Genomic DNA, 26,335 nt, shown 5'->3' with positions numbered 1-26,335 from the left:
TAAACTGGCCTGGCCCGCCAGGGTGCTTACCTGGCGAGCCGCGTGCCGAACGTTGCCGACCCCTGCACTAACTGATAGGGGTTAGGAAGAGACTTCCATTGTGGGCAGGTTATTCCACAATTGCCCATCCACTTTGAAATTCTTCCACATCCCTCAGAACCACCTGGTACTGGTGACTGGTGGAGCCAGGATACTGGATTATATGGACCACTGACCCATTATGGCAATCCCTATCCCCGTATGAGCCTTTTAACCATGTGCTTTGGTCAGAATTGGGGTAATGCTGCCTCCTTAAGGCTGACACTTTGAAAATTCTTGCTTTGGGAATCAGGGTAGTTTCCGGCAGATTTACTCAACACCACAAAGAATGCAGTGATTTTTGGCTACCGTATGATGTTACTACCAATCACCCTGCCTGTAGCTGTCAGCACCACACTGCAACCCAGCATGACACTAAGAAGCAATGAATAGTCTCGATTTTTCTTTTCAAACATTTTTCCTGCAAGGTCTTTAGCCTAATTTGGTCAGACTTACACTGGTAATTTGAGACTGGAAGTCTTCACGGCTAACCATTGTATTTCCTCTTGGCTGTGTCCCTACACAACCAGAGAAAAGAGAGGAGATCATGCTGGTGAAAGAGAGAGAGACCAGCGTAGGGAGCAGAAAGATATAACCGTATATTTAGCTAAGGGCTGCGCTGGTAACTTTGTGAGAACCTGAGGGCCGCAGTCAATTTGCGTAAAATTGAGCAGATTGCAGCCAACCTCATCTGTAATATGGAGCACTGCTGCTGGGATGTATAGATTCTGTGGGCTGTACCCTCCATAGTAAAGATGATGGCAGCCATGGTCAGGAGCACATTGCATGACTCCATCAACTACATAGGGGATGTAGGCTGCACTTTGCCCACTTCTCTGTTCCTGGCTTGTTTTAAGCCTTTATGAGTAGAATAAATAATATGCACCAATCTGGATTATAGAAATACTTGCATTTAACCACAGAACTGGTCTGGGAAGGATGATCTAGTGGATAGGGTGCTAGCCGATCACTTGGAGACCTAGATCCAATTCCCTGCTCTGCCACAAAATTCCTGACGTTCAGCAAGTCACTGAGGGAACGTCTACACTTCCCGCTGGGTAGCGATCGATCTATCGGGGATCGATTTATCATGTGTAGTGTAGACACAATAAATTGATCCCCGATCACTCTCCCATCACTGCTGAACTCTAGCAGTGCGAGAAGCGGAAGCAAAGTCAACGGGGGAGCCACGGCCGTCGATCCAGCACCGCGAGGACGCAACGTTAGTAATTTTAATTCGATCTAAGATACGTCGACTTCAGCTACGCTATTCTCGTAGCTGAAGTTGTGTATCTTAAATCGACCCCCCCCCCCACAAGTGTAGACCAGGCCTTAGTCTCTCTCTAGGCCTCAGTTCCCCATCTGTAAAATGGGATAACAGTACTCTCCTACCTCATAGGGGTGTTGCAAGGATAAATACATTAAAGATTGGCATGTGCTCAGATACTAGTTAGTGTAGAGAAGCATCCAGTAATATAACTATAAGTGATACATATGCATTGGTGACAAATTAGAATCTTTTATGACCCAGTATAACGCAAAGGCATTATTTGTACATATTCAGTGACTAATCAGAATTCTGAAACAAATTCTTTAATTCTGGTGAAAAAGCAAGAACTCTCAGAGGGAATTATACACTCCAGTTCTGACTAGATGAGCCAGGGCGATAAATCAGATTGATCCAATGACCGAGAAAAAAAAAATCTGTTAGCAAAAATGTTTCCATACCATGAACACAAGAAATCTGCTCTTCAAAATAACATTGTGGTTTATGTCACTGATGTAGGTTTTTGGTTCTATACAATAAATAGAACACTATCAAACAGTAAAACAACAACTATTACTGCCTGTGAGAATGTGGCTGAAGATAATGCAAGCCAATTTTATTACTTAAAAATGGAAGTTCCAAGGCAAAAATCCTGAATTACTTCAGTTCTTATTAGGATGTATGATAAACTACTACAGTTTCCCAAAAGCAGAACTGGGCGTCTCTTTTAAGACTTGGCTAGTTACCAGATGATATTGCACTAAAGCTTCTTACATGACTGTCCTTTATCAAGTATTTTCCATGCCATTTAAGTAAAGCAATACTGGCTCCACTAACCTGACCTAAACTTTGTCTTCCCGTCTTCTGGAGGGCGATGATTGCTCTGCGTATCGGATAACCCAAGGCTATAACTGGCTCAATAAGGTCACGTTCCTCTTGGCTTAATGCCGAGAGGAGGTCAGCTGTTGAATCTGGATGAGTTCTGTGGGAACTTGGATGTCGCAGAGCCGCAGAAGGGGGTGGAAGGCAGGAATAGGGGCTGAGGGACTGAAAAATAAACACAGTACTTTATGTTCGCTAATTAAGACACATTCATTTACAAGATACTAGCATTTAGTACTATGGGGAACTATTAAAAGAATCCTTTTTCTCCTCTTCTGGAACAACAAGGTAATTGTGGATGTTCAAAAGCAGCATTTCAGCATTTGTCATTTAACATAATTTCATTAGACTGGGCAACCAGAGGAAAATTCCAATAAATGCAACAATTCCCTACTGGTTACAGTACATGTTAGCTATCATGCGTGTGAGTTTGTGTGTTATATATCCTGTTCAAATGTATTCTAAAGTTTACTTCAAATGACCTTACTGAGATCAGAATTTATGTTTCCAGGGAAACGCTGAACAGACCAAGATGACAATGTCTGCAGACCAGAAATCTGGGAAAACTTTAAGCTGTGCACTCTACAAATAAAAACAAACAAAAGAACCCAATCTAGTTATTACTCGGGGACAGCTACAACAATTTGTCCACAAGCTCTCCCTTCAAATGAGACTAGACTTAATTAAATCTAGGCATTGGTTCAGATACAGATCAAAGGATGCTGATATGGTAAACTGATCACATCCAGCTTCTAATTCTCAGGGAATCCTGTTCCTAACTCCAATAAGCTCTTTACTGGCCGTTGGTTGGCCAAGCAGGAAACGATTATAATATCAATGAGGATGACAGTCAGGTGGCCAAGTCTTAAAAAAAGTGACCATCTAAACACATCATCTCCTATTTAAGAATGTGTTGTGTGTATAAAGATATAAAACCATAAGCAAGAGAGAGAGAGATAAAGCCGTCTGAGATGCTAGAAAATGTCTCATGCTGAGAAGTGCTCATCCCGGTTAGGAGCTTATGGAATACAGTATGATGTAGGATAGCTGAAAAGATTGGGATGATGGATAAGTCATTAAATTTAACAATGCTTTAGTTTACAGAGTACGCATAGGCATATAACCACTCCATAATTACCATCTCTAAATCTCACGCAAGTACATGTAACTTGACATTGCCTTTCATTTATTTGGTCACTGTACCTGTAGCTTTTAAGTAACAAAAGTCTGACATCCCTCAAGTACTTATGATCAACTTTGAAAATTTAAGATGACAGGAACTACACCATTCATTCTGTCATTTTCTGGTACTTACTCTATGGTGACATGATCAGACATTATAATGCAACTATGGAACTAGTTCATAATTATTCCATTTAGACTTTTTAAAAGTGAATTTTGTGCAGGTAAAAGGTGCCAGCATTGGTAGCTGTGAAAGCTGAAGTCCTTCTACCAACAAAACAGGGACAAAAAGAGACGGTTATAGTGCAGTACTTCCACCCTGAGCTGCACCTGAGGGATGAGAAAGCAGTTTAATCTTCATGTTCGTTCAGTCCATGGCATCCCTTCTGAAACTGCCAAAAGAGCCAATTTTTTTCAGTTGTTGAAAACTGGTTTTTCATTTGCAGTTGGCAATAATCAAAATGGTTGTAGTTCTTTGATGAACATGGAAACTGTCTCACAAAAATGTCATCTAAAAGGCATTTTTTTCATTGAAAAAAAATTTCAGCAACATTTTTTAGACCAGCTCTAGTGAAAACCCGTCCCCCAACCACTACTCAGGCTTTCCTCAATTAATTTTTTCAGCCTCAACATATAACGAAGGCCAAATGTTTATGATTTCCTCAGCTTCTAAGTTTGGGAAATACTGCTATAGGGGTCGCATTGCCTTCTTTCTCTCTCACCTTTACCCCACTTTACATGGGGCTGTGTGACTACGACAGGTAGCATTGACAGAGGTACACAGTATCAAAAAGCCATATCTTACCGCAACTGTGGGTTTATGGTTTCTTATTGGAGGTATTGATCTAGCAGCAGCAGGTGTCCTGGGACTGCAGCAAGGGGTAGGTGGAGGTGTTGGGGTTAAAGTTCCCATCAAGGATACATCCGAGGCAGGTCCATAGCTAAGATTTCTGCTACTTCGAGAGCGCTGGTAAAGAGAAAACGGTCTTGGAGCCAGATTCCTTTCAACAGATGCTCTATTTAAAGGATGCACTAAAGCAGCTAACTTCTTTTTGGCTTCTTCCAACTCATTCTTCATATTATTAAATAAAATCATGGATCTTCTCTGCTTGATCAGATTTGCGGTAACTGGCTTGTGGCAGCAGTTTTCGGAAGGTGGATCTAGCAATACCGGAGAAGTCCTTGGCCTAAACTGGTGAACTCTGGAATGCTGAGGCCTGGCGCTTTCAACAAATTTGTTGTCCAAAATGTTTTCTTCTTCTTTGTTGCTTTCTTCACCGGTAGTTGAGGAATACTCATCATCCTCAGAATACTCATTCTCTTCAGAGTACCAGTCCTCACTTTCCGTCTCAGATGGTGCACCTCTGGGCGGGGGAGGGCCATATTTCACATCAGCAGCACTTAGGCTTACACATCTCCGAACAGAGGTTGTGGGCGTCACACCATCCTTTGCTTTCCCACCAGTTGTCTCCTCGTTCTGTGTATTGATGACATCGTTTTCTTTAGGATCAACCAAAAGCAGCCAGCAAGGTGGAGCTGTTGGCACAACATCAGTAGTAACTTCATACCAGTGAGTTTCTTGCCCAGAAGCAGCCTCAATCCAGTAAAGCACCTTTCTTTCTAATGAGAAATCATGCTGTAAAATAGCAGTAAACAGAATAATTCAGTATTTATTAAAAAAAAAAAAAAAAACAACCCTCATGTGATGTCAATTAAAAGACTTTTATGGGTTCAAACCTTCACTCTTACTCACCGGAGTCACACTTACAATAGAACTAGTTGCAAGAGTAAGGGGTGCAGGACGGGACAGGGTGGGCCACATCCTCTGCTGGTTAAATCAGCAGAGCTCCATCTCAGGTAAGGGAGTTATGCCAATTTACAGAGTCTGCCCCAGTATCTGTAATCCTGAACATAGAACTGTATCCGCCTCTCAGAAATAATTACATCCAACTCAAATAAATTCACACTGGAACTTCGGGGTTTTTTTAAATCTCTGAGTAATGCTTAGAAACCAACTAGCTTCCAGAGTTGAGCTCACAATCAAAGCCTTATGCCTTGTTTTAAGTACTTAGCACCTACGGTACTGGGGCAGGGGAAACACAGAACTGTGGACTGAGGGTATTGGCATGGAAGTAGAAGAGGTACTATTTTCATATACTTTGTTTTAAAATGTAAATATATTTGTGATGTAAGTCTAAAGACCCGATTGAGCAAATAAATCTCATATGCCCTGGAGCTTGACAGACTAGAACTCTTCTGGGCAGTCAGACAAACATACCCCATAGTCAGGCCACAAGTTCTGTTTTTACTACTTACATACAATAAGGCCTAGTGCAGGGGTTGGCAATGTTCGGCACGCGGCTCGCCAGGGTGCTTACCCTGGCGGGCCAGGCCAGTGTTATTTACCTGCTGACGCGGCAGGTTCGGCCGATCGCGGCCCCCACCGGCCGCAGTTCGTCATCCCGGGCCAATGGGGGTGGCGAGAAGCCACAGCCAGCACATCGCTCGCCCGCGCCGCTTCTCGCCGCCCCCATTGGCCCGGGACGGCGAACCACGGCCAGTGGGGGCCGCGATCGGCTGAACCTGCCGCGTCAGCAGGTAAATAAAACTGGCCCGGCCCGCCAGGGTGCTTACCCTGGCGAGCTGCGTGCCGAACGTTGCCGACCCCTGGCCTAGTACTTGCTAGTGTTATGACTGAAGATGGACCTAAACCAAGTCCCCAGAGCTAAAACACATCAAACGTTGAGGAAAGATTTTAGATCCAATCTTGCAGCTTTTATCAAATTCAAGTGAAGAATAATATTGTTTTTTTTCCAAAGCAAAATATGAAGGTCAGAATTTGAGAGAAGGGGGCAACTGGTATGTCTGTGCAAACACAAACGTGCAAATCAGGAGACTGCACACCTCTCAGTCTGCAATTACCTGTTTTACACATATTGCGTAAGGCACAGATGCAGCAATCCCCTTCAAAAAACTATTCTTGGTATATCTGAGATATTTAAAATAGGGAGCAAAGCAGAGCTGAGCAACAATGAACTAGCGAAGAGGCGGGATGTGGTTTTTAACACTTTGCAGCTCCTCCAAGCAAGAGTAAACAGCATCCATCTCGGTTAGGAAGAGTCAAGAATAAAGTGCAATGACACCACCTATTGGTGAGAACTTGTGGAACATCTCTGAAACCAAAGCAGTTCTTTTTCCAAAGGACTCTACTAAAATCCTATCCATCCTATGGTTGAAACTGTGCTAGCAACAACTGTAACCTAGGAAATCTGCACTAGTGGGTTCTGGAATAACAACAACTGAAATGATAGTGATAAAAAAAGTACTACAGCCAGCCAGTGGGGGAAATCTACAGCCGTTTCCTATGACTGACAAAACTGTTTAGCAACCAATGTGTGCATTTAAACACAACGTTCAACTGTCATGTGAACAGGGCCTAGTCTGTCAGAATACACCCCACTGCAGCATATGTCCTAGCCAGCGTGGGTAGTTTTGGCTGGCCAAAATTCCCTTTCAGGTCCTGTGGCACAGGCCAGAGCAGGATCTGGGCTTTGCCCTACCAATCTTTGGCCTTGCATGAGACTGCAAAAAAAGGTGTCAGTTTGGTCCAGGAAATAAATATTTCAAGGATTTTTTTTTCCTTTTTAGCGGGAAAAAATACTAAGCTACTCTTAATATCATGGGTATTAATATTGGGATCAAAATTAACAAAGGCTCTTAGAACAGGGACTAACCTACCATTGTGCCCACTAGGATCTCAGTGCAGTCAGGAATATCAAAGTCAGCTAAACTGATTAAGTTGGTGCCTTCCGCAGAGTCATCTTCAAAGCTCTTGGACATTTTAAAAGGCACGTCATCCAGACAGCTCATATTGTCTCTTGATATTTTGCAATCTAGTAGAAAATGAGTAAATAAAAAGAAGTCTCAGTAAATGTAATGTGAAACAGTAGGGCAATAGCATTTCACATGCCCGATCCTTAAAAAGACATGAAAGGTGAGGCAAAGTAGATATATGTTAACGACCGCAAATAAAAATAATTTAGCTTTTGAACAAAGTTTAGAGAGAAGTGAAAAGTACTATATGCTGCTGATTCTGGTAAAGTAAAAGAGCGGTGTACGCTATGAACAACACTGAAAATCTTACAAACTGTATTTGGTGTCAGATACTAGAAATATTTACATAAAGGGCTAAACTTTATTATTAGATGAAGGAATTTGTGATGAACATGGAATAGGGGCTCTGTGGTTAGCCCAAATCTCCAGGGTTCACGATTTGGATGATAGAAAGAGTTGCAGAACCCAAATGTGATTCATATTGAACATGTGAACACAATTACTTCACTTCACTCATAGAGGTCAGACTGTTGATCTTACTCCCTGTAATTCTGCTGCACATCTGGGCAGGCCTGTCCTATGGCCCACCTATGGTCTGTGCTCAACGCTACATTAGTGACATACTGTTCTTGTGCAGAATCAGGTCTGTCCACTCACGCACACGCAGAGCAACTGACAACTAAGCTCTTGCCATGGACGATTAAAGGAGACAGGTTTTTTATTCCACGTGCCAGTTTGCATTCTGCCAAACAGACTTTCTAGGTTCCACTGCAGTGCACATCTATACATGTCCAGAATGTGCCTGGAACCAGCTAATCTATCTTCTTGGCCCTACATTTCTAACCTCAAGAGAAGTGCTTATGAAGAACCAGCATGCAGTTATTCTTTTATCCTTTTTCCAGAGAAGAGCCTGTAACTGCAACTCATTTGATCATGTGCATATATGAACTTTCAGTTCGTTAGTTTAAATGGCTTTCCAAATCTTTGACAGCCAACAGTCCTCTCTTCTATCCCCTGATCAAGTGCTCTATTTTGGTACCCATGGTAAGTGATGATAACTTGAACAGGTGGCATATAGTCCCAGTGTGGCATGGAGTCACCAAAAGTCACCTCGACTCCAGGTTCGTTTGCAGCATGATAAAGACTCATTCATTCTCCACTTCCATCCTCCACTATATTCAAGTTTAATTCCCCATATATTTTCAATACTCTCCATTCACTTCCCTTTCTTCCTTTCCCTCACTATTCCCACTCTATTCTCAACTGCCACATAGCTCCTCACATCATCCATCCACCATTCTTCCTTCCATTCCCTCTCCCAACCAGAAAGCGGAGTACAGGGAAAAGACCAACTGGCAATTCTTCTGGAGATGGAGCCTAAAATGGCATCTCAGGAAGCCACTGCTCAGCCTCTCCACCCTTTATGCAGTTTAAGGATGACCCTGGGTTGCGGGGAGGGGTGGGCAGTTTCAACCATGGACTGGTAGGCCAGTGGCCAGGGAACAGTAGAGGGGAAGCACAAATAGACTTCCTCCTAGCCCAGTTGACATGACCCAGCAGCAACCCTAGCAAGGTCAGCGCTCAGCAGTGCAATCCCCAGGGCTTTCCCTCCTCTCCCCCCCCCCCCCCATAGCTGGCCCACTTGGGGTTTAAAGAGCAGGTGGAAGGTGACTGCTGAGATGGCACTGGAGCATCTTAAGAGACGCACACAAATCCAGATGAGATTACTGGAAAGAGGAGAGAATTACTGACATTACTGTTGTGCACACACATATCCCTTTCTCCAGCTCTGCCTCATTGGGAGAAACAACCCCCACCCCCCATCAGACTCAAATGTAGCACGCTCACATTTATTCCTACGAGTTATTTAAATAAAAAATGCAGAATAATGAGGGTCAGCCCATACAGTTTATTTCTACGTGATTTAACATCTCTGCCATATCAGTCATTTTCCTAAGCCCTTCATTTGGGAGGTTTTGCCCACATTGTTTTCCAGACCCTGCTACTGTGAGGGCTGAGATATAACCACACTTATTGTTAGAGGGATGTTGCTATTATATTATCTAGATAAACTTTAAAAAGAAACCAAATAATGTTTAGTGTGGACAAGTTTTTGTGTGCTCAGAATGGCAGGGAGAGAAGGGCGGAATCTGATGAACGGGGATTAGTGGCATGGGAAGTATTCCTACAATTGTGCCAATAGATTTAGGCTATGAATGACTCCGTTTGGTGAAAAATAAAGATTCTGTTGCATAGACAGATGAAGAATCCCAGTTCCCTAATTTCTTATCTATGATGGGCTGATAGATGTTTTCCTTTTGCATAACGTTAACTGGCAAGTCTCAATAGCAAGTCTTCTAACAAGACTCGGAATCTAAAGTCTGAACTTGTTAAAAAAAAATCCCTACACAGCAGTTCCTTATAATCTTGCTGAAGAAATAAAAAGTAGCTGGAATCAGGTCAATTTTCACAAAACTGTTCTGCCCATAATTTTTTCAAACAAGAGGGAGGGTATGTTCATTAGTGAGGATAAATACGTCAAAAAAGAAGCAGAATTTATATAAAAAGGACATAGCAGCACCATATATAAAACTAAGAACAATGTGGATCTAACAAGGAAGAGGCACCTAATCAACTCACAGCCAGACTTCCATTCATTAGGAAATAAATTTAAATACTGCTGTTGCTAGACTAAAGTATCAACATTCCTATGCACAATTCCTAGGTGCAACTGACCTAATTAACATATTCAGTTTATATTAACATTATTTGTATTGTTACTACAAGGATTATGTGCATCCAGGGCTGTAGTTGTAGCCAGATGGACAATAACCAGTTTTGCAATGCTGCACGTGTATTTTCACTAATACATTTCACATGCAACAAGTTGGAATCCTACACAGGCATAGACCATCTGCTTCCATACGTAAGAGAGGTTCAGCATAAGCTCCAGCTTGTGTAAGCGTCACAGAAAAACCTAGCCAAACTGTATGTGAAAACAGATGATTGTGAAGCATTGCTCTGAGTTACCTGGACTGTATATACTGAAGAGTCCACGCGTACGTAGATAATATTACCTTGCAGACATTGCGCACTGCAGGAAGAGAAGTACTGTAGGGTTAAATAATAAACAGAGCCTTTGTCTCAAAATAGGTGCAACTTCCATTATTGTCAATGGTAGTCAGGTATGTATATGGGAAAAAAGGGCATTTGTAGCTTTTCCTAAAGGAAGATTTTTAAAAGTCACCTTTATGGATTAAATGAGGAGGGTTAATGCAATCCCTAAAGCCACCATGAACATAACAATTGGTGTTCTGACATCTGTCTGAAATATTTGCTATACTGGATTTGCCAAAACATAGGCTTGTTTACACACAAAAGTTAATCCACTTTAATATACTGGTATAGTTAAAGCAGTACAATCCCCCTAGTATGAATGCAGTCATACCCATATAAAAGTGCTTTATACCAGTATAGCCATTCCCATACAAGGAGAATGAAATATACTGGTAAAACTGTATCCACAGCAGGAGTTGTACTGGTATAACTATTTTTATATAAAAAAAAAAAAATTCACTACCACCACCCATGAAAATAATTATACTAGTACAAAAATTGTTTGTACATCAGACCTAAGAAGTGGCGACTCCTAGAGACACACTAGACAATGGTCGATCAGCACTACAAATATTTTCAGAGGTCCATAGCTTGGATTATAATGCCAAACAGACCATTATGATATGCTATAAAAATATATAACTGAGGCTTCCACTTTTAAAATCACAGGGAAGCCTTCCTGCCTAAAAAATAAAAGCAGAGTTACCAGTAAATACGAGTTTACACCAAAACACACTTGTAACAAGGATTCTGAACTCACTCATCCAGTGACATCTTCACATCACTCTTAGTCAGTGGATCCAGGCTGACAGATTAATTAATACACATCAAGTCAATTAAAAAAAAAAAAAAGAGGACACTTAGTACAGGTGTACACAGAATGTCTTACTGCCATACACAACTGAAATTGTATTGCGACCAGACATGGAATTGGACCCAAAGTAGCCACGGAAATTTATATCAACCTTCTTTTGAACCACAATATTTTTCTATCCTTACAAGATAGCAGGAAAATGCCCATCTGGACTCAGCTCAGTTCATAGGTTTAATCAGATTAGTGTTTATTTGAAGACATTATTTTAGAATCAAACTACAAACTTGCATACAATAGTTACTAAAGAGCACAATATTTTAAGAGATCCTCTTCAGTTGGTGGCTTAAACATCAAAACACGTGTTTTACATTTCAAAATCAAAATATTTTAGAAGGAAAAGTAATAGTGGACAGTGCTGCATATTTACTATATGAACTATATTAAAACTACATAACGGGAGTATACTTTGCTTTACAGTACATCAACTGGCATTTTAAATTTTATTTGTTCATAAACAAGAGAGAAGTAGAAAGTTATGCGTACCTTAAAAAGAAATCATGCAGCTTTTCCCATGAAGTAGAGAAACTTGCGATGTTTTACATACGCTGGCTGTTGATCCACTGCTCAGTTCTTTAAATGCTTGCGCACACAAAGTCAGGTGTCTGAATCACGTTTCTACAGTTTTAGATTATAATGCTGCCTAATCAGTTAGCCTGCATCACCATATCCTCTGACACAATAAGGAGCCTAACCACTTATGCTGAACATCCTCTGGTCACTTGTTAAGTTTTATAAATTGAGGGCACTGCTGCCACTGTTTTTATAGAACTGAAGTTTTGTTTTAAAGCAGAGGTTCTCAAAGTGTGGTCTGCGGACCACCAGTGGTCCGCGAACTCCATTCAAGTGGTCCACGGATAGTTCCCTCTAAGGTATGAGCCTGGGTGGCCGTACACAAGAGAATGAAGGGCCACCCACCTAATTAGTGGGGCCGTGCAGGCGTGGCTCCACTAATTAGGCGCATGGACTCCGGAGAAGACGCACATGTAAGGTGAGGTGGTGGCCTTGGGGGGAATAGGGGGTAGGTAGGAGGGGGCAGTGGGGTGAGAAGAGGGGGTAGGGGAGAATTTGGGATGTGCAGGGCTGCAGCCGTCAGAGACTTTCCCCAGCTCGAGCTGCAGCTGCTGGGGATGGCCCTTCTTCCCAGCCTCAGCTCTGTGGTGGGAGAGAGACCCCCCTCCTTCCCAGCCCCAGCTCAGGGGCTGCTGCGATGGAGGAGAGGGGGCACATCCATCGCACTAGAAAGGTAAGACTACGGATATTAAAATACAAGTTGTGTGCTTTTATTTGTAGAACAAAAAAACATTAATTTTTTTTTATGTAGTGCTTTTATCCAAAGCACTTTACAATAGTTAGCTAATGGTACAAACAACATTTGGAAAGATCATTAAAGTGGTCTGCCGAGACCCTCAGCAATTTTCAAGTGGTCCATGAAAAAAAAGCAAATAAAATTCTAGAGTAAAGATTTCCTGTATAACGCAAAGCTAAAAAGAACAGATTTTTTTTTTCCTTTTGTAAACCAGAAACCCTGGCATTCCCTTTAATTACTTTATGATGACCTATATCATATGGTGTTTACAGGTAATACACATGGAAGCAACAATTGCTGCATTTTCTCTGGCAAAAAGAATGTCATGCTCATTTTAACCCTTTCAAGTAAGAAATTCTCAGTGTGCCCATACTGACAGACCTCAACTCTAGGCACAAGTTTCAGCTGAAAATTATGAACATTTACATTTACTTTTAAAGCCACAACATAAATGGTGTTGAATATGCCACTATATTTCAGTCAAGCATATGCTGATTTCCTGATGCAGTTTTAGGGTGAAATGAATTTCATCACATGGAGTCGGAGAAGATGTGAGAGTGAGTTGGAAAGATTAAATCCACTCCCTTGTGTTGGGGCCAAGATGCTATTCCAGCCCATAGGCTGCAACCCTGCAACTGCAACTCCAAATCACTTGCATAGATCTGCTCGGTAGAACCAGAACCAGCATAAACACGGATCCCATTGCATGCCCCCATCGCCGTCCTATATATTGGCCCGTACACAAAACAGCTGCAGAATCTTCTGTAGTGCTTAGGGAAAAAGAACTGTGGAGGTTTCCCTGTATGGCTACTTTGCCAGCAGCCCTCCTCATACTATGGAGATTAAGTGATGCAAAGGCTTGTGCTGGTCCTCTGGACCATGGAAAATTTAGCCCTCCGAGAACACACATTATTGACAGTTTCCATTATTTTTTTTAAGTATAAAATGCACTTACAAAATGAGAGTTGTATTTTTGACCAAATTATATTTTACAAATGGTATCTACTTACAAAGAAAGCAAGTAGCTAGCAAGAACAATTACAATAAATTAGACTTCAGCTTGTATTACATTATTTTTTTTCTAGTAGGCTTATTTATCAAGCTATATAGTCACATGGCTAGTCTACCTTTTTGAGCATAACAATTTGGGAGATATTATTCCAATTTTAGCACTCTTCAGATCAAAATGCCAAAAACTGCTACTTCCATCAAGCATTTAAATAATCTAAACCCCAGTTTGCATTTAAGGGTTTAGCTCAACTTGTAACTGCTAATTTCTACTAACAAAGTATGGAAAGAGACAGGTAGTTACGCTTGATATATTACTAAATATGAGAAAAAAGGTCTCGCTTACTAGTGATTTAATTTTTTTTTTTTTTACTTTTGATCTCTTCATAACCTTGATTCCTGTTCATAAAATTAAATCAACAAAAACATTTTAATATGGAAAACAGCAGAAACATCAAACTGAGAAAATTAGATTTACACTTTTAGTCCTTTTACATTCAAGACTGAGTCAATATTTCAATACTGTAATTAAAAGATAGTTACAGAAACATTAGTATAAATATACCAAAGAATTAATGTAAAGTGTCACAAACCCATAAAAGCAAGGATATTCAGAATAAATACTGATGGCCACTCTTAGCTCACTCCTCCGTGCCTAGATATTGCCAACTCCTCCAACAATTAACAGTTTTCCGTACAATGGAGGAAATTCTCCACTCACTTTAGATTTAAGGGGAGTTGTGAATGCATTTAGATGAAAATATAATCCTCAATGTGTTACAACACCTAGGAATTACACAATGATTTAAAGATGGTGTGGCATAATTTATGAATTCGCTTTATGGTTCTTATTAATAAGAACTTCAATAGTGTTTGTGGTTCATTTTCTTAAATTAAAATTCCCACTGTCTCCACTGTATGTAGTTTTGACCAGATAGTTGAATTTATATAATATCTTTATTACTTTTACTGTATTTTACAAAAAAAAACCACACGCATTGCTGATGGTACAATTATGGATTGCTAAGTTACTTCTATTAGCACCACACCCAAATACAATGTAAATGGAACAGGTATTACATGAATATTAGGCTCTAACGTCTAGTCTATAGAAGATTTAGCACATACAAAATTTCAAGTTTTATAAGCAAAGTGTCTCTTGGACACAGTGCAATGCATGACTATCCCGAGGGGAAAAACCTTTTCATTCTTATAACAAAACTGAAAACAAGCCTTTAAGCCCTTCACGAAGGAAAAATAACTGTGACTTTGAACAGGAGACAATCAAAGAGCTAGATTTTTAAAGCTGCATGGATTATTACTGCATGTATAATGCCCCAAAGCTGGCTCCTAATCTGCCTGAAAGCAAGAGAGGCCATCTGTGGAGCTTGCACTTTTTATTTAGAAAAAGAATCTTAGATTTGTGAGCTATGTTTGATGCGTAATGGCTAAGCAGCATATCAATATAAGTAATATTTAGCATTTTAAACTCACTATACAACATTAACCCTTGTGAGGTAGGAAATTATTCTTATTTTGCAGTTTGCTTAAATAGACAAAAAGAGTTTATTGACTGCCAAAGGCCACAAAACAAGCCAGTGGTCAAGATTAGAACTCAGGTTGACCACAGTGACTCTTAGAAATGTCTATACTTACATAATTATGTGGTGTTGGCTGTTTTTTTGTTTGTTTGTTTTTTGTTTTAAAAAGAGATCTTGAACTTCAGGGTCAAATGTTAGATCGAGATTCACTGACTGATACTGCTTTTGGAATAGGAATTTGTTTCAACACTAGTTTTCTATGGAAATTCACCTCTTTTGGCGATAGTCATTCAGTATCTCTACAATCAGAAGAGTTAAGAGGGAAGAAAGATGACTGCTGAACTGAAAGCTTACATGCTAGGGAAACAGCTGAATCTGATGTCCATTTTGTGAGCATTTTGATTGCACACACATGCTCTGCAAAGATATCAGCCCACTTACAATGCACTCAAATTGTAAACAAATTTCCTCAAATCCAAAGACTTGTTAAATAAAGGCCCATAACAGAACTGTAACTCTACAGCACCACATTAGTAACACACAAGGCTTACACCATCTTTTACAATTGGATACTTATCTGTTGATCCTGGAGGTTTAAAACATTTTTCCCTTATCGCTTTTCTACAGGAAATTCCAACTCCAGTATCTTGCCACATGCTTTACAATTAAAAAAATGAAGTGGTGGTGTAAATTTCAAGGAAAAAAATATATATACACACGCACATATTTACAGTATATTTCTTTTTCCCTTTGGGACCTACCACTTCAGACTGACTTATTAAATTATCTAACAGCAGTGGCCCAGGTGTCACTGGTAGGGAGAGTTGGAAGGACCCATCCTGGAGGGATGCAGCTTCCTTCAGGATGATCAGCTGGTACCAGGTACTGATCCCATTCATGCCTTTAATAGAAAAAAGATTTAGATAGGCATTTGTTCTGTTCCAACTTCAGTGATAAGCTGTCTCACACACCTTAATAAAATACATTCACATACATATTATAATGAGTTTTTATATTGTTTAATATAAAAAAAAAGTACTACTGAATTACATTCTTCAAAGCAAAAACTTGAAGATACATTTTTAAACCATGAAATGAGCATGAGGGAGCATGCAAGTTTCTAGCAATTATATATGGAGATTCACGACACTTTACGCTGAAGTCTACAGCATATTTAAAGAGCCAAAAGCATAATGTTCCTGAATTAGGTTTTAAAAATGACAAATATAATTTTTTTTTTAATCATGCACTTCACCCTAGTAAGTATGCTGCCTTCATTTTAAAGGTTGTACCATTTTGTCTCCATTGTAGATCATTATATAGTAGTTTAGGATCAGGAGGAGGACACGGACCCTTCATTTCTAGACTGGTTTGATGGCAGCTTTGATATTGCTAGTCTATGAACTTTATAAAATGTAAAGTTTGTAAAACTTAATTTTAAAACTTTCTATGAGAAGGTAAGCATAATCCCATGTAAAAGCAGATCAAGTGTTCCAGGAAGATTCACAACGGGTTTTTTGTGTGTAGAGGGCAGTAATATTGTTGACTTAGAAATGAGTTTTTTAGAGACCACGAGTGCATTGGTGTGATTATATGTTATGATGGTAGTGGGCTAATGCTTTGAGATTAATATTGTGTTGGGTGTGAAAGTTGCCTTAATTTATTATTTGCTTGCTTTTTAATGTTCAGGTTATTGTGAGGAAATATATTTCAGCAACTTTATGTTAATGAAGTGTTTTGGATGGGAATACATTTATATTAGCTGAAAGCTGAGCTAGGCAAACAGAGCTGCCAATTTTATAATCTAAGAGATCTGATGAGAATTCATGGTATAAACTTGATATTCTGGAGGTCAATGAAACAACAGATGCCGTAATTTTATCTTCACAAATCTCTATGTGACAGACTACAACTAATAAACTAAAGATGTTTGCTCTTACCTTATCTGGATGAGGGCTGGAACAGAATGCTCAGCTTGTAAATAATATTGTCTAAAGGGCTGCAGTAGATGATTAAGGGGAAACTCATCTGTTAAAAGACATACATGAGAAAACCATTCAACAAGATATGATCTCCAATACCAAAAAGTGTTAGGATCCCTAAAGATGCCATATCTCAATTGTCACTCCGTGATTATTGTTTAAAGTTATTTGCCAATTAATAGATACGTGTTACAAAAAGTATTTCTGGTGACTACAAATGGTTAGGACTTTCTACATTCATACAAAAGACAATACTTCAACTAGCAAACTCCCTCCCTGGGAACACACTGCTATTGGGGTCATACTAAAAGGATAATGACACCCGCTGAATCACCAATACTAACGCATCAACATGTTGTGGGACGTCTTCCGTTTAAATACCAAATTCAGCCTAATCCTGCTTGGCTTGTAAGGTTTGGTGAAATCATAGTTTGTGAGACTGACTACACTGCCTCCTACATAAAGTAATTTTTCAATTCTTATCACACTCTCTAAATATGATAATGAACAAACTTGTGTATCTTGTCTCCTGCTCTTCATAGTGTAACTTTAGCACATATCAGCTTTTCCAAGCAAAGCTGTATTTGCATTTTAACCTTACTTGTTTTTAAAAAAACTCCCCAATACTGAACTAAAATATGCAGAAATTTACCTGGATCCCCGAATAACTTGGAATCAATGTCACGTTTTTGCTGTAGAAGCTTTTCCCTTTCTTTCTTCTGTTTCTTTTCCAATTCTCTTTTCCTCTCTTCTTCCTGTTCTCCTTCTAACATAACTCTTAATGCTCTCTCTTCAGCTTCATACAGTTCAGTGCGTTTTCTGATCAGTGTCCTCAGCCTCTCTATGTGATGTTCAAAGTCTTCATCTGCTGAGGGTGGAGGACAAACACCTACAGAGATAGTGAATTAAGTTATAATTTTCAATCACAGAAATGGTATTAATTTTCGTTTCATACTGAGAGTGGAGTTTGCAGAATCTCCAATGAACTTATACTGGAGTCACCCATTTTCCTCATGAGTATCCGCCAATAAAATGATTTGGGTCAAGAAGGAGTTTGGAAAGAAAAGTGCGTAACTGTAGTATTCTGCATGCTATACAACAATCTTTCGGAGATACTATCCTGTAAGAATGGAATTTAAAGTAACTAGTAAAGAATAACTTTTGCTCAGACAGTATCCTCTGAATCCTCACTAGCCAGGTACTCTATGCTTGAAGTTTATTATTTATGTACAAAATGTTCCTGATAGCCTGGTTATTGGGTACACTCAGCACATACTGCTTAAATAAATATAACTTATGATTGTTAATAATACCACCTAATATGAAGTAATTATTCATTATTATTACAGTGAAAGGTTTATTATCTTGGAAGAATGGGGGGTGCTGGTAAGTCAAAAATTCTGGTTAACTAAGAGGGAGGGAGTTTGGGTGCGGGAAGGGGCTCGGGGCAGGGGGTTGGGGTGAGGGAGGGATTTTGGGGTGCCAGATCTGGGTGGCGCTCACCTCAGGTGGCAACGTGTCCCTGCTGCTCCTAGGCGGAGGTGTGGCCACTCCTGTCCAGGCGGCTCTGTGCACTGTCTCCTCCCGCAGACACCACCACCCACGCCGCTTCCTGCAGCTCCCATTGGCCTGGAGCAGCAAACAGCGGCCAGTGGGAGCTGCGATCGGCCGGACCTGCGGACGCGGCAGGTAAATAAACCGGCCCGGCCCGCCAGGGGCTTTCCCTACGCAAGCAGCGTCCCAAGTTTGGGAAACACTGGTTTAATACATAACAATGAAATAGGGGTAATCATGAAGGGGCTACCTAATGCAAGGATGGAAAATTCTCAATATTATGGAGTTTTGACAAATTAAAACATTTGCTAGCCATATTTGAATTCCTACATAATATTTGTCTAAAAATGTTTTATTTCTTGTATTTCCGCATAGATCACAAAGTGCCAAAAAATTACCTTTTCTTCCTGCTGCCTCTTTTCTCAGTTTTCGAAGCTTTTCTAAAGCACGCAGGATGTCCACCATTCTCTTTGTGTCTGCCTGTTTTTTCCTTACTTCAGATAAGACACTGTCTGCTGCGGCTTTAAGTTCACGTTCCTGTGAACAGAAGAATGTACAGAGAAAACATGAAATAACCTATATGGGCAAAAATGAAAAAGAAAATTCAAATAGGAGAAACAGAAGAATAAGTGAAATCCAAAACAATATTCCAATGATGGAGATGAAGTCAGTCAGTCCATCAGTCCTGCCTACTGTGTCATTTTTAATGGAAAGAAATAAAACATGGCAAAGAAGCCTAAAGAATTGGAAAGTAGCAGAGTAACACCAAGGCGGTGGTATCAGAGGCTTGTGAATACATAAGCCTTAATAAATTCTGTCCACAGAACATCAAAATGATAAATGATGTATGTATATTAAACAAAACTGAGATCCAGGTCCTATGGTAGGATGTACTATGGGGTAATCAATTATTTTTTGTCAAGATCCAAATGTCTTGGTGAACAAACTCCAGATTCCAAAGAAAATAATATAAAAATAACAACAATAAAGATACCAATAAGTAAATAAGATTTCCTGGTCCGTTCAAAAGCGTCGGGTGGTCGGGATTTGGCACCCAGGTTGATGTACTAGTTTGTAAGTAAAGAGCACTAGGTTAAACGTGTAGGGTCAGATCTTGGAACTTGCACTGCATACTTTGTACCATTCTAGTAACAAAACAACTGTATAGTGAGTGGATCTGGTATCCTGACTAAGTAACTCCTTGGTGGCATAGAGCTGACATTGTGGCTCTTATGCCACCCCTCTCCAGGCCCCTAATGCAGGATAAATCTTTTGCTTTAAAAAAATCTAAAATGGAGAGCTAAAAAAAGGGAAACTTCTCTAAAGTGCTTATGGTGAGAATTATGCTATGGAAATTAATCGAGCTTTCAGTGGGTCAACAACAGTATTGCCAACCCCAAGTGTTCAAAAAATCATGACATTAAAAAATAATTCACTCTAGGTTCTTCTTCTTTGCCTTCTGGTTTCTGAAGCCTGATATATACTTAAAATTTAGCCTTACCCAGCTACATCGCTCAGGGGCGTGAAAAATTCACATCCCTGCATGCTAGTTAAGACAACCTAACCCCTAGTGTAGACATGGCTTGGTCAATGAGAGAATTCTTCTGCCAACTTAGCTACTGCCACTCAGAGAGGTGATTAACTACAACGATGGGAAAAACCCTTTCCATTGCTGTAGGAAGCGCCATAGCTGTGCTGCTGTAGTGCAGACGTGGCCTGAGCATCTTCTAGAGAATACTCAGGTCACATTCTCAAGCTTTCCTCTGCAAGCACAAGGGCTAGAAATTACTTTAAAAAAAAAAAAATGAAAACAAGGATTTTCACACAATCCCTTGACACCAGGAAGAGGAGCTTTAAGAATGTTACTAAATGTCACAAGACTTGCCCCCCAAAAAAAAAAATATATATATATAGAGAATTATAATAATTCCACACACTTCTTGGAACTTTCATTAGAGGAGGGCAAAGCATGTAAGCATACGAACCTTACAAATACGCCAATGAGGTAGCTAAGGGATACACCAAGGATCAGTGCACTCTCCAATTTAATATAGCTACGATGGAATGCAGCAGCCACTTGGCACATGGCAACACATTTAGGACTAGAAAGGAAGAACTGTGTCCAGGTGAAACTGCAGGGAAAATTTTATGTAGACTAAATGCATGCAATCAGCCATGTCAGGATTTGGCCAGTGAAGCAGAGTCAACGCCCCCAGTGGATCTTTAAGGACTACCAATGGTCAGGACCATCTCAAAAGCACAGCACCCCCATAGGTGCGGGAAGTAGGGGTGCTTCCGCACTCCCTGGCTTGAAGTAGTTTTGGAAACCGCTTCAAACCCGGGGGATGTAGCAGCACCCTACCAGGATTGCCAACCCTCCCAGAATCAGGCTCTATCTCCCGGAGGCTAGTGAAACCAAACCAGGAGTTTAGGTTGATAAAAGTCCGGCAGCACAGCAGGACTAAAGGCGGGCTCCCTGCCTGCCCTGGCCCTGTGCTGCTCCTAGAAGCAGCCAGCATGGGAAGGGAGGGGGACAGAGGGTCTCTACGCACTGCCCCAGCGCCGACTCCGCAACTCCGCTGGCCAGGAACTGCAGCCAATCGGAGCTGAAGGGGCGGCCCCGGGGCTGCACCCGCAGGAAGCCTACCTTAGCCCTGCTGCTCTGCCCACCAGGAGCTGCCCAAAATAAGTGTCACCCAGTCGGAGCCTGCACCCCACACCCCGTCCCACACCCCCAACCCCCTGCCCTGAGTCCCCTCCCAGAGCCAGCACCTCATACCCCCTTCCTCACCCCAAATCCCTACCCCAGCCCCTTCCTGCACCCAAACTCCCTCCCAGAACCTGCACCCCACATCCCCTCCTGCACCCCAACCCGGTGAAAGTGAGTGAGGGCGGGGTCTCAGAGAGTGGGCGGGACCGCAGGGATGGGGCAGGCAAAGGGGCGAGGCTGGTTGGGTTTGTGCGATTAGATGGTTTACAGGTTGGTTCAAGGGCTCTCGGCGCCCCCCGTGACACCCCCGGGCAGTGGTACAGCATCGGCTGGCGGGTGGCCCGTTCAGTGCCCCAGCTTCGCCCCTCGGGGCTCCCCCCGCAGCGCTCAGGGACGGGCGCAGTACCCGGTTCTTCTCCTCCACCTCCTGGACGCACTTGGCCCGCCACCGGTCGATCCTGGCCTCCCTTTCCGCCGCCCGGGCCGCCTCCTCCTCCCGGGCCGCCTCGGCCTCCTGCTTCCTCTTGCGGAGGCGCAGCCGCCGCTTCCTCGCCTTCTCCGCCTTGCGCCGCAGCTCGCCCAGGGAGCCGGGCTCCCGCAGGGGCCGCAGCCGCTCCCGCAGCTCGCTCAGCAGGGCGCGGGCCTGGCCGTGGGCCCGGGCCCAGCCCGCCTCGTCCCCGGCGGCCTCCTGCTGCCGCAGGGCGCGGCACAGGCCCGCGAGCTGGGCCACCGGCCGCAGCGCCCCCGCCGCCAGCTGCCGGGCCTGGCTGAGGCTCGGGGCGCCCGGCGGCGGCGGAGGGAAGCCGCGGGGCCGGGGCCGCCGCTGGGCCAGGAACTGGGCCAGCCAGAGCTCATCGCGCTGCCGCAGGGCGGCCTCGTCCTCCCCCTCGGCCGCCTCCCGCGGCTCGGCGCTGCCCTCGCCCCACGGCGGCGGCGGGCCGGGCTGCCAGGGCGGCGGGCCCGGGGCCGGGAACAGGAGCCGCGGGGCCGCCGGGCCGGGGGCGGGGAAGTAGGGGCCGCCCGCGGGGAGGTGGCGGCCGGGGGGCAGCTCGGGGCCCCCCGCCGGGGGCGGCAGCGGGGGCTGGGCTCCCGGGAAGGGGCCGCCGGCGGGGGGAGGCGCGAACAGCCCGCCCGGGGGCGGGAAGCAGCGGTACTGGGGGGGCGGCGGCCCCGCAAAGCGGGCGGCGAAGGGCAGCGGCGGCTGAGACATGAGGGGACCCGGCTCGCCCTTAGCCGCCGCCAGCGGCGCGAGCGCTTCCGGCAGCGCACAGCGCCCCCTGGCGGCGGGGAGGAGCCAGCACGGGGGGGTGCCTTCCCCAGTAGCAGGAGGGGCAGGGTTATGAATATGTATATAGGGGCGGTGGGGCCCAGCCTGTGAATATTGATGAAGGGGAGGGATCTGAGGGGAAAGGTGCGAGGTGCGACGCAGGTGGAGGAAGGAAAAGGGTCTGGGCAAGGGCTGATTAGGAAAACCTATCCATGTGTCTGGAGGGAGGGGTTTCTAAAAGGCCCATGAAGGTGTATCCCTCACACGACCTCTTTCCCCTCTGCTCCCTTCAGCCGGTGACAGCAGAAAGCAGCTGCAACCATGTCATCTCTAAAACCATGGCCCAGGCTTTCCTCCTGCACATCTACTCCTGCAGCGTGCTGGAAGGGGTCCCACCTTGCAGAGAGCGTAGCGCAGAATGGGCATGAGCCCCTCACCCCAAGAAACCTGCTGCTGTCTTACAGGCTGCCTTAAACCTGTCCACCTCAAAAGCCTCTACCTTCCTCCCTGCTAGAGCTGGTCCTGATAGATGCGGGGAAGTTAGTAGTAGAGTTGAGTGACCAAGACCCTGCATCACTCCAAGAGATCTGCTATAGAATACCAATAATGAGTCGACTGAAACCACAACAAAGTTTTCTTGCCACTTTTCTATCCCTAATGTTGTCACTCAAGCAGACAAGGGGTCAGTTATTGCAAACAAGAGCAGAGAACGATCCTGTAACCGGTGCACTCTGGCTTCTACCAGTCAAGCACCTACCACCTCACTTAATCAGCCTGGAGTATACATAGGGCCCTACCAAATTCTATGCCATGAAAAATGTGTAATGGACCCTGAAATCAGACCTCCCCTGTGAAATCTAGCTACCCGAAGGGAAGAGAGGGGTACGATTATGTCCCTGTCTCCAGCTGCTAGTCTGCCAGGTTTAGCAGGATGCTCTTCCCCTGCACAGCCATGCTCACAGGCACATCAGAGCCACCTTCCTGAATCTACCCCACCCACAGGAAGATTTGGGACTAAACAGCAGCCCTGGATCTTTCTGCATCAGCAGGAGGTTGCCAGAGGTGGAGGTGGGTCTGATTTCCCCTGTGCAGCTGGGAGCACCCTGCAGTTGGGGGAGGTACCTAGAGCTAGGTCTGATCTCCCCCAGAGAACCGCAGTGCAGGTGAAGAGCAAGTCCTGTCCCTCCCCAGCTCACCTGGGACTAGTAGCTAGGAGCCTCCAGCTGGGGCACTCCCAGCAGCACAGGGGAGATCAGACCCATATCCACCTCCTGGAACCTCTTGCAGCTGAAGGAGGTTCCAACACTGCTGCCTTCAGAGCTTAGCTCTGACGGCAGCTCAGAAGTGAGGGTGGCACTCCCACACCCAACAGCTTTGCAACCCCCATCTGAAAACATGAAATTGACTAATTTCTAACTCCTATGGCTGTGAAATTGACCAGAAGGGCTTGTGAATTTGGTAGGGCCCTAAATATATGACATTGCCTTAATTAACTCTGCCTTGGAGGTGGCCAACTAGCATCACCATGGTCAGGTGGGGCTATACCGCTGCCCTCAATACATCTGCAATACCAGCTACTTGAGTGCAAATCCTCTTCCCATTACCTAGCAGAGTGCAATGATTGGGCTATTGCGTGTGCACAGATGTGGCAGGCAACAGTAGGAGAATATCACAAGAAGGAGCAGAATTAATGCACAACTGGTAATTACAAATCAACATGTATTATTTGCCTGTTACAAGTCACATTACTTAATATAGCCAAGTCAGAAAAATATATGCATTGACACGGTTAGCTACTAGTGTGGCCTTGTTTGCTCCAGGGAAGTGGTCAAAAGTTTGTTATAGTGCACCAGTCTACTCCCAGCTGCTTCAATATGTTCATTCTAGCCAAACTAGCAGTTGAAGAACGGCTCTGCTATAGGTTTGCCTGGCCTAGCCACACTCCTGCTAGTCTAAATCCTTTCAGCTACGGCGTATGGATATCTATCCCATTCCCATAAACCCCATCCCAGCTCAGTTTCCAGGAGCAGTGAAGCTGTGATTCTACAGAGAGTACTAAATGAAACAGTGGGGTGAGGGTCTAATTGAACCTTTTCAGTTTCTCTATCCACAACAGCACAGAACTGGGTCTGATTTAGTCTGAAATGTTTTTGAAGCCTGCTGGAAGTCTTCTCCAGACTAGAATTTCCCCTCACACATTCGTGTCCCCAGAGGTAATGAGTAGTCACGTTTGTAAAACTCTTTGCAAAAAGCCAAATCCAACCTCTTCTCCTAGACCTTTGGCGGGGTCCATTATGCAATACATTCCATCAAAGGTGCAAGGAATTGACACAGATAACTGCCACAATTGCTAACACAATGTACTTTCTCAATGAGATGTATACACATGTAAAACTCTTCTTCCCTCTTTCCATCACAAACATTGGTTTGGTGCATTTTCCAAAAAAAAAAAAAAAAGCACTGATTTTTACTTATACCATCATCTAGCCTTTTTCTTGCTATTTTGGACACAGCGTTTCATTTAAGTCAGCCATTTCCCTTGGCTTAGTAGTATCCAAAGAGGAGATAAAGCAAGCATTTCAGTAAGGCAATTACTGTCCGTAACTAACTATACAGAAGACAGCTCTAAAACAGCTCATTCCCCACTGTATCAACTTGATAAGATTTCAAATGAGCATGAAGATGCAAGAGGATGGCCTTTAAGAACCCATTACAATTAGGTAACTTTTTAATTAAACAGTTAGTGGAAGAAGCATTTACCTGACAATACTAAGGTGGATAACCAAAGGCAATTTATATTAAACAGATTTCATTCTCCTAAGTTATAGTTACTTTGCTTTTTTATTGTACTTTTGTTATATGTACCTTTAAATGTTAAGAATATGAAAATAGTCATGATTAGCTTGCATAATTCCCAAAGAACCTTTATTCTATTACATAGATTCAAAACTGTCTTAAAAATATGAAAGTGGACTCATTTGTGAAAGTTCAATATGTAAATATATAACTAATTCAGCTTTTTAATGAGGATCCTGAACTCAAGCATTCTGGAAAATGTTTTAATCATTTTATGTGCCATTACTGAAGTCTCATGCTTCATCTACAGAAATCTGTAATTCATGAATATTTGCTTTGTTTTTTTCAAATGCCAAATCTGCTTTTGAAGTACAAATTGTAGTTATACCGCATTTGTTTAAAAACATTTCATGATTACATATTAAACTAAGTTGTTTAATGATTTTCACTAAAACATTTCTCAATCATTTAAAAAAAGAATTAATAGAATTAAAAACTATTTGAATTTTCATTCTACAAAAAGGAAAATGAGGTTAACAAAGTTACCAAAACTGGAAGTCTATATTATAATCTACAGTAAACTAACTAACTATGGTTGCTTCTCCTGGAAGTATCCTGAACCCTGAGAGCAGCCTTTCCTGAACCATTACTGGATAGTTTAACCAGAAGAAAAACTGATTAAATCTATATTTATTGTATCCATTCTATATAAGCATGTATGTATTACGTGACTGACAAACCATGTTAATTCTGAACTACTAGTGAAGAAATGAAGGTGTGGGCCAATAGAACAGCACCCATTCTGATCTAAAACATTCACTGTATTCCTAGCCTAAAAACTGTAAGGGTGTTTTAATTAAATTAACTAGCTTGACTCAAAACTTAACAAAAGTCAGCATAACTTTGAGCCACATATTGCTAGGAACAACAAAACATC

The 26,335-nt window shown here is 42.7% G+C and overlaps 2 protein-coding genes across 5 annotated transcripts in view; both read right to left on the bottom strand.

The window, feature by feature from the left end:
* UBAP1L (ubiquitin associated protein 1 like) overlaps nucleotides 1-8,097 on the bottom strand; it is a 17,005-nt gene extending 8,908 nt beyond the window's left edge. For 3 of the 4 annotated variants that reach the window (XM_034783523.1, XM_034783522.1, XM_034783521.1), the window contains exons 1-3: nucleotides 7,148-8,097; nucleotides 4,215-5,045; nucleotides 2,183-2,392 (exon numbers count right to left, since the gene is read on the bottom strand). In XM_034783523.1, coding sequence (XP_034639414.1) covers nucleotides 2,183-2,392; nucleotides 4,215-5,045; nucleotides 7,148-7,279 — 1,173 coding nt within the window. In that variant the 5' untranslated portion in view covers nucleotides 7,280-8,097. Of the gene's footprint in view, nucleotides 1-534; nucleotides 597-2,182; nucleotides 2,393-4,214; nucleotides 5,046-7,147 lie in introns of all 4 variants that reach the window. The other variant, XM_034783524.1, reaches the window with a different exon arrangement.
* Nucleotides 8,098-13,465: 5,368 nt separating this feature from the next.
* PDCD7 (programmed cell death 7) lies at nucleotides 13,466-22,545 on the bottom strand. The gene is made up of 5 exons (XM_034784905.1): nucleotides 21,742-22,545; nucleotides 19,024-19,162; nucleotides 17,724-17,960; nucleotides 17,030-17,117; nucleotides 13,466-15,990 (listed from the first exon to the last, which is right to left on the bottom strand). The coding sequence occupies exons 1-5, from the start codon at nucleotides 22,543-22,545 to the stop codon at nucleotides 15,873-15,875; spliced, it is 1,386 nt and encodes a 461-aa protein (XP_034640796.1). The 3' UTR covers nucleotides 13,466-15,872.
* Between the last annotated feature and the right edge of the window lie 3,790 nt (nucleotides 22,546-26,335).

Source organism: Trachemys scripta, chromosome 10, assembly GCF_013100865.1.
Source record: "Trachemys scripta elegans isolate TJP31775 chromosome 10, CAS_Tse_1.0, whole genome shotgun sequence".
In the NCBI taxonomy this organism is placed as follows: domain Eukaryota; kingdom Metazoa; phylum Chordata; order Testudines; family Emydidae; genus Trachemys; species Trachemys scripta.
Note: the sequence above shows the minus strand (reverse complement) of the source record. Positions and strands in the feature narration are given on the sequence as shown.

What these genes read in the sequence shown, in the direction of transcription:
- PDCD7 (XM_034784905.1), bottom strand. Translation starts at nt 22,545, where the DNA reads ATGTCTCAGCCGCCGCTGCCCTTCGCCGCCCGCTTTGCGGGGCCGCCG. An exon ending in AGGTGGAGGAGAAGAACCGG is followed by an intron (nt 19,163 to 21,741) that starts GTACTGCGCCCG and finishes TTCTGTTCACAG; the next exon opens with GAACGTGAACTTAAAGCCGC. An exon ending in AGAGGCAGCAGGAAGAAAAG is followed by an intron (nt 17,961 to 19,023) that starts GTAATTTTTTGG and finishes CTATCTCTGTAG; the next exon opens with GTGTTTGTCCTCCACCCTCA.